The sequence below is a fragment of the Mchenga conophoros genome, linkage group LG12 (genome assembly GCF_057382185.1).
Source record: "Mchenga conophoros isolate Kocher_MC1m ecotype Shallow Benthic linkage group LG12, M_conophoros_male_GT1.1, whole genome shotgun sequence".
Taxonomy (NCBI): Eukaryota; Metazoa; Chordata; class Actinopteri; order Cichliformes; family Cichlidae; genus Mchenga; species Mchenga conophoros.
In genome coordinates, this window is record NC_140537.1 from 19347751 (window position 1) to 19360309 (window position 12559).

At 41.5% G+C, this 12559-nt stretch overlaps 1 protein-coding gene across 1 annotated transcript in view; it reads left to right on the plus strand.

The window, feature by feature from the left end:
- setbp1 (SET binding protein 1) overlaps window positions 1-5527 on the plus strand; it is a 37793-nt gene extending 32266 nt beyond the window's left edge. The window contains exon 7 of the mRNA XM_085294216.1: window positions 622-5527. Coding sequence (XP_085150342.1) covers window positions 622-1127 — 506 coding nt within the window. The 3' untranslated portion in view covers window positions 1128-5527. The remainder of the gene's footprint in view (window positions 1-621) is intronic.
- Window positions 5528-12559: the final 7032 nt, after the last annotated feature.

Genomic DNA, 12559 nt, shown 5'->3' on the forward strand with positions numbered 1-12559 from the left:
AAGGATAGAGCAATGTGTAAAGGGCATACTGCCCAGTTCACCAGTGTGACGGAAACAATATGGCTCCAGTTTCTTCTGCTCAGCCATTCTGAACTGCTGAATTCATTTTTTGTGCATGTGTATGTATGCATCTGTGTGTTTTTGTATCTGTGTCTGTATGCGCATGTGCATGTGGACAAGAGTGCCGATATGTGTGTTTGTGTTGCTGTGTGTGTTTAGCTTTTTGGCAGTCTGTGCTCCAGATGCACAGGGTTGTTATTGTGTAGCGACATATTAAATGGTTGAAGGAGACATTTCCTGCTAGCAGAATAGGATCTCCTCCTCTCCCCTCTTCTCTCTGCTCTCTAGTAGACAATTACAGGATAGGATCTGCTCTCCTGGCTCAGCTGGGATTTGAAAAGCTTACATGAATATCTCAAAATTAGCAGGAAGCTCTTAAAGCAAGAAAAGACTTTCTCTCCATGAGCTAAATTGGCATGATGTCTTTCCTAGTCTTTCCAAGACTGCTCTTTTTAACTGACACGCAAGCACAAATGGTCCTTTCTTTTTATAGACCTTACTTTGCTCTTTATTTTCCTTGACATTTCTCACCTGATTCTTTCTCCCTCTCTCCTCTTCCAGGTGTTCCCAGTAAGCGGAGGTATAAACGTCGCGAAGTGGAACAGATCCAGAAGGACGTAAGGAGGATGCATTCTCTGAACTTTGAGCATGTGCAGAAGATCCTTCGTGCCAAGCGCCTGCAGCGACAAGCCAAAACAGGAAACAATGTCATCAAAAGACGACCCGGACGACCCAGAAAACAACCTCTGGAGGAACCGGAGCCAACCAAGACGAGGAAGGAAGATTGGGCTGAGGTTCGAGGCTTGGACATGCTGGCTAGCAGGAGAAGTGATGAGAGGACTCTGGGGATGCCTGTTCTGGAGAGGTGCGATAACCTGCCAGGCAGACACAGCCTCAGGCCGAGCCTGACCCCCGAGCCTCTGGAGTTCTCCAGTCACGATTCCATCTCAGCAACTATTGAGACTGTGGTGCATCAAGCGCGGTCTGTGAATCCACTGGCCAAAGGGGGGAAACGCAAAGGAAGGGGCCTCAGCAGGGACGAACTGTGGGCTCCCTCCAGTCACTAGACTCGCAGGAGAAAGCACCTCCAGCAGAACTGGAGAGCAGTTAACGGAGGCAGTGTTTCAAGCCTATCAGATGCAGTGCCCTTAATCTTGGGACTCCTTGGTGCACTTTGACTTGTTCCTCCTCTCTGATTTGTCGTGAGGAATACAGTGGGTTGGTGGAGCCAGAGGAGAGAACACTGGCCTGTGCCATCCCTCAGTTTGCTACACCCAACCAGACATGGGCCTTTCAAAGATTCATTGGACCTTTATTTACAATGGCACTATATGGTACTATTTGATACTGAATCTGATGCTCTAAAACTGTGTGGTACTTATGATAGTGTAGGATATTATGTGACTCTTTATGTATCTGATACAGTGATGTGTATGGTACTTTATGATACTGTATCTGAATGTGGCTTCAGCCATATATTTACCAGCAAGGGGAGGGGGGAATGGTTAATAGAAAACTGTGCAGCTCTGCTTATTTTTGCCTTTCTGAGGAAGCTTGTCAAAAACATGTGGAATAATAACTTCAGTAATTAAGCCACCTTACCCTATTACTTTCCCTGTTTTGCTCCCATTCATCTATACCTTCCTAGTGTCCTCGCTCCCTTTGAGAAGTAACTGATACTTCCTGGCAGCTCCGCACTCGTGGTCCCCCTCCCTGCTTGACGCTCACCCCAATTCTTTAGCCCTCCCTGGTGCCTGCCGCTTAAATCCATCCCCCTTTGTCCTCTCACCTATTCCCACTAATGTTTTACATCTCCATTTCTTGAGCTCCCTCAACCTACCCGCTGTGTCATTTTTTTCCCTCTCTCCCTGCTCAGGCCTCTCCTGGGCAGTGACATAAAGGCAATATGGTGGGTTAGACTGTCCCAGACTGTACATAGAAACAAAGTCCACTGTTGCCTGCCTTGTACAATGGGAAAACCAGCTCATAGATGTGTACTGGCACACAGTATATTAAATAGAATTGTTGTACCATAGACAATGAAAGTGTGTATTGTTTTATAACCAAAAAAACAGACATGGGTGTGACTCAAGACAAGCTTGTTTTCAGACAGACAAGAACCACATGTATTCATTCATACACTCATTATTGTGTTTATAAACAGGGGGCATTGCATACAGGAGGAATATCAGGTGTATTTTTGGTAAACCTTAAAAAATTGGTTAAATGCACTATTAAAAAAAGACAACAACAAAAAAAAGACATACACTTTCATCAATCAAATGCAGCACTTACATGCTTGTTCCAGCCTTATGTTTCGGCATTCGACGGTGTGGTTATCCAGTCCAGAGACCATACATTATTTTAATCAAATTGTATATGCAGGCTGCGCAGCCAAAAGCGTCAAACCGAAGCCCGCCGAGTCTGAATTGGACAGTTCAGCAGAAGAGGGCTCACACAGTCAGTGTTTTGAAAAAGCTAATCCCAGTCTTTCTACTTAACATAATTTTCAATCCATATCCTTGGAAAAATATTTTTGGAAAGTAAATCCAGTATTTAGATTTAGAAACCAAAGTCTCAGTATTCAGTGTATAATTTAAAAGTATCTAAATCAGAGTTTGACAAACTCTCCACCATGTTGGCACCAATGTAAAGCATTCCTATGTGCACTGTAGAATGTAGCCATCTTGGATATTTTTTTTTTTTTGCGTGTGTCAATATGTTAAACCTTTGTTAAACTCTATCGACAGTATCTGTGGCTTTGGGTAGTGGTTGGTATTTTCTTGATTAGGTGTTTCTGAATAATAAGCAATGGATCAGTGTTTCTTTGGCAACCTTGTTGAAATTTTGTTTCAGGAGATTCTGTTTTGTTCGGCCGGGGGTGGGATTCTCAGTTGCAGCAGTTCGACTTGTGCCTTATGTTTCTTTCTCTCACAAATTACCATTTGACCTGAGGAATATGAAGCGGCAAGGAGTGCCCCAGACAACGACCCAAAATGTTCATGATTGTGCAAATGACACGTGTGTCTTATTCACGAGAACCCCGAAACTGCCGGCGTCCCTTCACAACTTCCATAGTTAGCATCTTCTGTCGCTGGACACTGCTGTCTGGTGTCTCCCAGCTTCCTCCTGGTTTATTTTCTGACTCATATCATCATAACAGAGGTAGAAGGGCTGGACTGAAGGAGCTATTATATTACTGTTTTAAATCCGCATCATATACCTACCTACATACTGCTATAGCAGCGGAGGTGGACAGTGTATCAGATGTGTCTCCATCCAGTGATATTGATTGTACCCAGAGTCTTAGATATATAATTAAACACCACTTACTCTGCCCAGTAAATAATGAGAGATATAACTGATTATATACTTGGCAAAGGAGGAACAGCCGAGATTTTTATGGAAATCACGTTCTCGTACATTGTTGTTTGCTATGCATCAGGCCATGCCTGGCAGTGACCTTAAAAGGAATTTCTGTTCTGGGTCCACCCTTCGACAAAGAGAAATAAGTGGTCTTATTTACTCAATAAATTGAATTCATGTATCAAGAATTGTGAATAATACCAGTAATAATTTGTAATAAGTTGTGCAGAAAGTGACTATCATCTCATGAAAACTATAGTGACTGCAGCTCTATGCAGTACAGCCTTAACCAGATGTAAAACTACAGTATTAATGTGTCTGTTGTAAATAGTGTTAGTATGTCCATCCTGCATGGATACCAGTTAGACTCAGCTATGCTGGGACTGTCTCCTCAAACCACAGTAGACCTTATCTCTCTATCAAGGCTGCTCAAGACCCAAGGAACTATTCAGAAAAATGACAACTTCAAGTGATTTTAATATTTGACAAATTCCACTGTCTATTGACAGTCATGGCTCCGGCCGGCTAAATTACACCGAATGCTAAAACGATTTGCCTTACCGCGCTTTTTAAAAGTTGAGGATAGAAGCCCCAACGTCGTGCACTCGACCAAAAATAGGAAATCCCGGCTGACTTGTAGCTACTTTGCCTGCGGCCAGCTTGGGCAGCGCCGTAGCAGTGAGTAAGTAAGAGGGTTGTTTTGTTCGGGGAGCTCTCAGAGGAAATAGCCAAAAATACACTCGCCCTGATGTTAGTGTGCGTAACCTTGCTTTGCTAGGTGGGTCTGCAGTCTGTTGTGGCAAAGATGGGGTCTAGAAATGTGAGGCGATGAGGTGTAGAGGATACACACTTGGCAGCTTACTCCTTCATACTGTGGTCAGTCAGCGGTCTCTGATGCTAGAGTTAAAGACCCCAGGTGTTGTCTGTCCTGTCTGTCTCTCCTACCAGCCAATGCTTCGGTGCCTTCTAACACTGACAAGTATTGTCCTAATCCAGAGCTTTCACTCTACACAGAGACCGCAGAGGGGATGTGGTTATGTATAGGGTTCAAGGTCACTGTTGTTGTGATGTACTTAGCAGCCAATCTGGACCGGTGGCTACCGGAGGCCCCTAAACACTGATGTAAGGTCCCCTTACCTCGTCTTTGGCTTCAGCACCAAGGGCGGCGCAGCAGTGTTTGACCTTACGTTAGCGGTGTGGGGTGTATTTCCTGTAGTGTGCATTTACCACTTCAACACAGCAACTAGGATGAGAGATAATGGCACCTAAGTTTTGATTTCGCCCCTCGTTCAATATGTAGCGTGCTTTGATGTGCATCCTACACATGGAGCAAGGGGGTCGTGTGGAACAGAGCCTCATAAATGTACATGTAGTCATCCTCACAGCATACGTTACCATTTCTAAGCTATAATGTTCGAAGCTGAAAGTGCAGATGAAGCATTGAGAAAACCAATAAATGTACTTCTTTAGAGCACAAAGTGAGCTCTTCTAACAGTGTGGGCATATTTTAGTTTGTATACATAGTGTATTTGAGCCTTTTTCTAGAGTGGGTTTCCTTTATTTGCATGCTCAACTTGATTGTATGCATAAATATTTTAGACAAGCCGAAAGTTGAATTTCAATTGAATTTGAAGGAAGACTTGTACATTGTTTGATATGTTTCTTTTTGTAATGAATTTTTTAATTCATGAAACATTTTTGTACATTGTATGAATATTAAAAACTGCAAATATTTGACATATAGAGTAAATACTAGAGGCGCATGCATATGCATATATCCTTCACAGTATGTATGTGTAAAATGTACACATATATTTTGTATTTGCATTTGCTGGCATACAGATATGTGTCTTAAGCACATATATACCTGTAATATATATGTATATCCATGTCTGCTGGCATGCTTTTGGTCATGTTTATCTTTCATGATCTTGTAGGTTTCTTTTTTTTAATTATTATTTCTCTTTCCTCAAAAAGAAAGGCTCATTCTTTTGCTACCCTTCTGTTGGCTGGCAGCGTTGAGCACTTATTACGAAGAACTACAGTTCAAGTTGTTCATGTTATCCATTGTGTGAAATAATAAATGACTTTATTGACAGTTGATGGGATCATTTGCTTCTTTCTGGTTAAGACCGTATCGCATTCGATTTTCCGATCTGTCTGATTTTGTGATGAGAGCCAGGTGCTTCGTGGGTGTGTGTGAGTGTGTGTGCAGCATGCATGTGCACGTAACGTGTGAGGGGAGTGCGATGACAGGGGACTTGCTGCACTGTTGGTGCTGAATGTCAGATGGTCTCGGTGAATGAGTACTACTCTACAATGTGTCGAGGTTAAACGAGAGGGAATCCTCTCATCAGATTATAGCACAGCCTCATTCAGTCTCACACACACACACACACACACACACACGCATACCTACACACTCTTACTCTTGTACTTGTTCATTAACCAAGCCTACATCTCTAAATCGTCACTGCACTAGCCCATCAGTGTTAGTTCTAGGTGGGCTGGGCTGCAGGCTGCTCTGTTATTGGACAGAACTGAGTGGGAAGTGCCCCACTATTGGCTGCTGCCAACTAGTAAAATTCTTCTGTTACCATGGTTGCAGGGTGAGCTGCCCAAATGTGTCTCAGTGTATCTTGTAGTGCTGATTGAACCGTTGGCACCGCCGGTGTTGTGGTAAAAAAAAAAAAAAATCTCCCCCTTCATTTGATGGCAGTCAAGGCTGCAGTGGTGCTGCACCCAAATCACTCACTACTGATGCCTGTAAATGAGCCCACGGCCCCACTCCACCCTCTGCACAGGAGGATGAGATAGATAAGAGTGGAAAAAAAAAAAAAAAGAACAGCGAAACACATCCTGTATGATGGATGTACTCTCAAGCAGAAGCTACAATTAAAGGAGGGAAAAGAGAATCATCAATCTGATGATAGGTGGATTTTCTCACAGGGTTTAGTGTCAGACAGGGTTTACTCTGAGACACTGTGGTTGACTACATAAAACACATGCAATATTATCAATGATTGGATGAATGCCCGTGATAATTAAAAGTCATCTGGCTGAAATGGGCAGACAATAACTTAAGTGATATTACTTCAAAAAGGGAGACTGGAGCTTTCAAAGGGCACCAGCTTCCTCCAGGGTATCCATGCAGAGAAATACTAGCGTGATAACTACAGCTCTGCCCATACGAATATATATATATATATATATCTATAGATATATATATATAGATATATATATGAATCTGTTTATAATTAAGTTAGAAATAGATTCTAAGCAGTCAGAAGATGGAGCCACCATCCTGGACAAAAGAAAGAAAACCACTGGGAATTTCTGTCACAGGTACTTTTTGGTATTCCTGTCTTATTGCTCCACACTGTATCTAAAACTTTTCTGTTTCATGACAGTTCTGTGAAGGCTGATCTGTTTATGCCGAATTATTCCAGTAAAAATATTTTGACTGCTGCCACTGTGGCCCACCTGTTTGCACAGAAGACCTTTAAATCACTTCTGCAGGGGCCATCCCAGACCATTTCCTGGGTGACATTCCCATTACACTCAGTCTCCAACTTTCCTGTCCAATAGAGCCTAAAAATCCTAAAACACACCTTTTTCTTTTTCTCTTTTTTTGAGTAAAAATAAAAAGTTAACCAAAATTTTGGGAGGCTTGCATCAGTGTCATGCTGATGGTATTTGAAGATAAAGACTGTCTTGGAAATGCAGGGCTAAATACTTGGACTCATGGAGTGTAGGGGGAGAACATGTTTTATGAATTGTGGTTTGTAGCAGAGGCTGAAGGTTTACTATTCTCAAACTTAAACAAAAGGCTCAAAAATTTGGGAGGATCTTCCTCCCAACCCTGTGTAGGTCCACCCTTTTGTGGAATGTAGATTTGGGGTTGAGGGAGAAGCACAGGCTTCTTAAAATATGCATAAATCAAGTTGACCAGCAGTTTTTAATTTCTAGGGTAATCTACTTAGTTCTTCTGACTTTAGATTGTCTCTTTGCAGACTGTACATTTTCTTGCAGGCAAAACTGACCATTTGTAATAACTTTAATTTTTTACAGATTGTAATTTGTAATGTGTTGAATTGTTTTTCTCATGGTCCAAAAGCTGTGCGTGTTGAGCATGAGCTTGCTTTGGTGATAGTGGTTTTTGGTAGTATTGTGATTGTGATCTCGGCTTGCTGATTTTTCTTCCTAAAGTCTCACCAACTCCTCAAATCAGTGTTTTAACCCCACTTGTATTCATGCGGCAAAGAAGCAAGTCTGTGGGAAGAAAAAGTACAGAAAGTGTTTTCTTTTTCATACCAACATCTGCAGCACAATCGTCCTAACTAACTGTAAACTAAAACAGCTGCTTGTGTCGTCTTCTATTCACGTCCATATTTATGCAAACCAAAGCAGCCTTTGTACCTCTGGAACTTTTATTTTCATGTTTTAAGCCTAAAATAATTTAAAACATATTTTCATACACATATACCACTTGGTGACAGTGTGCTGTAGTGGTTAGCACTGCTGTTTAATAGCAGGCCTGGGGCATTTACTGTGAAATCCGTATGTTCTCCATCTGCCTATGTGGGTTTCCTCCAGGTGCTTGTGTTTCCTCCCACAGGCCAAAGCCATGCATGTTAGGTTTATTGGTAATTCTAAATTGACTGTAGGCTTCGAATTGATAGTTTGTGGTTGTCTCTATCTTTATGTGATGGACTGCAGTTGCCAACCACTTACCCATTCAGTTTGACTTAGTATGGATGTGTGTTTCAGAAAATTGATGCCTGGGTATATATAGCCTTAAGATATTGTTAATGTGGTCTAATATGTAGTGACACAAGTGGCTTCAGGAAGTTTTCTATAGCAAGTCCTCTATTTTTGACCAATTTTAAAGGAGCACTTACACTATGCTTTACATTAATGTCAAATGACTATTGATAAACATGGATAGCCTGGCTTCCCCTTAGATTTTAATTTATTAGTTCTCATTGATTTGTGTTACTTTCTCATATCTTATATATGATGCTTTGTGGATGTCAAAACACTTAGTTTAAGATTTTAACTAGACCTTGAGATCCATTGAATGACTTCCATCTTTTATATACAGTTTATGATATCTCAGTGTCTTTATGCCTCACATGAGCAAAACACAGAGTTGTATTCAACCAGCAGCCCATCACAATCTTCAATGAAAAACAAGACCAGCCCCCCCACCTCCCCAAAAAGGCAAAAGACTGCATTGACACCACACTGCCATTTATTTAGATCCCTGTGCAGTATTTTATCAGTAAGCCATGCATTAGTGCGTATCAGACACCTTGAAGGTTGCAGGATAATTATTTTTTTATGTTAGTAAAATATTTTTTTGTAATCACTCTTAACCATTTTTTGCTTTAGTTATTGAGTTATAGTGCCCTTTTCTTACGTTGCATAAATCACTGTGGCACATATTCACCCCGCTTTATGCTGTGATAACCTCCAGCTTCATAATTACCAGACAAACTCAAGAGTAATGATTCGATCATCTAACATTTGACAAGAAAGAGAATATGTGCATTTACCAAAATGTTGATCTGCTTCCAAAATATTTCTAATAAACATCAAAGCCTAATACTACAAATACAAAAATCTTCATGGTGAGACTCAAACCGCAGAGCCAGATTTGTTGAAAATCAGTTTTGTTGACCTGAGTCAAGATGCACGAGTGATTGCCAATGAATATCAGTGTCTGTTTGAAGCACATCCAAAGCCACACAGACCACCAACAACAGACAGAGTCATAAATTTACAACAGATAGCCCTGCAGTCCAGGCCAACTAACTAGGAAGCCTGCCGTAACCAAGCATCCTCTCAATTTATCTCTGTTGGTGTTTTCAGAGGATGACTGTTGCTTGTGTTTATGAAGATGGATAGAGCAGGCAACATCTAAAGCGCCTCCTTCCTCCCTCCTTCCCTCCTCTTCTCTTCTCCTCTGCACAGCGATGGGAGACACCATCTGGTGGTGAAACGTATCAGTGCGACTACAGTCCCCTCAAAAGCCTTCATGTCACATCCACAGGACAGAGAGCAACAACTAACTCGCTGCGGTTACAGCAGAAAATGTGGCAGCTGAACAAATGCACTTTGTGTAGCAGAGAACAGGGAAGATGCAATGCTATTTTTAAGGATTTAAAGGATAAAAATCTGCCCTGTGACCTGAAGGACTCACACCTGCAGTGCTTTGCTCAGTGATCCACTTGAGAGATCAGTGCAGGAATTACTGCAGCTGAACGATGGTTCGGTGTGTGTGCGCGCTGGTGTGTGTGTGGGGTGCAAACAGAAAATAACACAAGAGACATGACAAAGTGCGTTCTGCATGGAGCCGGCCACTGTTGCCACGGTGACAGTGTGACTCAGAGCAGTTTGATTTAGGTGCCCTGTTTTGTGTGTGTGTGTCTGTGTGTGTGTGTATAAGCATTTTCCTGCGTATACAGTATGTAAATGTTTTCATATACGGTTGCAGTTTGTGTGCTTTGTGAAAGACGGGGGGGAAAAAAACTGACAAAATTTCCTCTGTGCTGAGAGTAATTTCCACCTCTCATGTCTCCTTGGTCACAGTTAGAGTCTTTGTTAGCAGATTGGCTCTGCCTGAGTCTTATTAATGATGCCAACACTTAGGTAATGTGCCTTTTTGATGAGAGTAGGCCACTTAATCTCACTATTTAGACTCCATCTCTCACACACACACGCCTCCCTCTCAATCCTCCTAATAAGCCTCCTCTTGTCTCCTGTAATTTGGCAGATGAGTCTATTATATGATACAGTCATATTTTATTAATGGACCCCCATAGTGAACACATACACCCCTTAGTGGATGAGATTATGTGGCGCACGGGGAGTGGTGTCTCAGTTTTAAAAAATGATTTCAACTCCTCTGTTAGTTTTCATCTGCGTCGCCCGTCTGCTGCGTTGTTAGTGTTGGGCTGGAAGGCAGAACCACAGGCATTCCTGCTGAAGCTGGCACTGTTCCTCCACACTTCATTACACTTCCATCAGCCCCGTGATAGCACGGAACAGCGCAAGCTTCAAAAGGCCGAAAACAGCAAAATAAAAGACAACATTCAATTATTAACTTTAACATTTCTGGGATTTAAAAAAAAAGAGAAAGAAGATTTTTGTTCCATGTCTCTGTGTCTCGTTGTCTCTCCCACTTCTGCAGAGCTGTGCAGATAATTCATACCATATGTTTCAACAGTGCCAGGCAATTCGAGCAACAGTGGTGAAGCACGCTCATCCAAGACAAATTTTCTCCAATGCTATATTGCTTCAATGATATATTGTCTTACAAATTTGGGAGTGCATCAACTTTTCCTCTATGTGACTAAGTTCATTTAGAGTCTATGGCCACACAGAAGGCCTCTGTGTAAGTGTGCTTTGCACCAAATTGTAGTGTCATCAACCAAAGTCATGAGAAAATATTTTCTTGATATTCTTGATATATCAAATTAAACATTTCTAGAATTCAGAATTTGTCTCAAATGCTATCAAATGTTGGTGATATTTTTAGTAGTTTATGATATACAGTTGCTAAAAAGCCAATACAGAAAGAAGTGAATCTGAGAGCATTTGCATTACAGCATGCATGCACGCAATCTGCATTCTGAACGGTTTATTCCTTCTTTCTCATTTTTTTGGGGTGGTTGTCTAGTCCTGTTGGAAGTTATGAATAGATTAAGGTCTTTATCAGGCACTCATTCCCTTCTTCTGAGATAAAGACAGGCCTGCAGTGGCTTGTCTTCTGCAAACAATGACAAGGATAAGCCATCTGATTGCTAAATTCCCAGGAAACGGTAAACCACATCTCAGCAACAATATCTGTTTGTATGTTTGTGCGTGTAATGTTATCTGACTAAACCGTCACTTTTGTGAACGCAGCCGTGCAGATTTGCATTTGGTGTCAGGAGTTACATGCTGAGAACAGGCATATGATTAAAGTCACTGGACTGGAACTGAGTGGCTGCTCATTAAATGCATGGGACAATGTTTGGTTACGTACCGACATATAGAAACATTTTCAGGCAGTCGTTAGATAAAAACACCTGTGCAGACGCTTCAGTCTGTCACCACAAGAGTCTGTGACAGAGAAGGATAGTTGAAAACAAGAGCTCTACTCATTTTGATTTCTAGGCGAGATTTGGATATTATGTCCCCCTAACATTTGGATTTATAGTTCACAGGGTATCAGTATGACCACCGTGGGAATCCCCATTACTGTTGAGCTACTGACACACTAACTCATACAAATTCAGACTTGCACATACCAATATTATCCGCATTATAAGTTATCACAGAGTGGATTATATTACACTAATGCTAGTGGAGAACGTCAGAAACCTGGTTACTCATATGTTAATCCTCCTAGCAGTGTTAGCAACTGAACTGCAGATCAAAAAGCTTTAAATAACTCCAGGATATTTCAGAACCAGTTCCCCTCAGACACTTTTCCTTCAGTCTGTCTGCATTAGCTGGTTATTGTAGTGTAACAATGTGTGGTATGCACAGGATGTCAGCGGCAGACTTTCAAATGTCAGATTTATTAATCCCTAAGGAAATTACGTCTGTATGTATGATTAATGACAAAATACTTTCTCTCCTGTTTAATGCCCCTCCAGCTGGCGATGCCCTAGGTTGGCTGTCTAGTTAGCCTATAACAAAAAGTAGCCACACAGGGCAACATTAATGTGCAAGCAATCACGCAACATGAAAGAAATCATCCAATGCATCCAATGTTTATGGCTATTTCTGCTCTTTTTCAGAGATTCAGATTTTTAAGAAATGCATAGACTTTCCATAGACGGATGCACATGCACAGGATGATAGGATATGAATCAATGAAGGTAAAATACATTTCATAAATAAAATGAAAACATTTAACTCAGACAATCCGGAGCACACACTTCCTGGATAAGCTGTTGTTATGTTTAAACCACAAGGGCATGTGTCAGATAATTAGACTGAAAATAATCTTAAAGGAAGAGCATGGTTTAAAGCTCCAGACAAAAACCCAGACTTCTGCTCACCCCGCAGTCCAGAATGAATGGGCGCTTTAGTGGGTGGCTCTGAGTCAGAGGATAGAGTGGTTTGTCTACCAATAAGA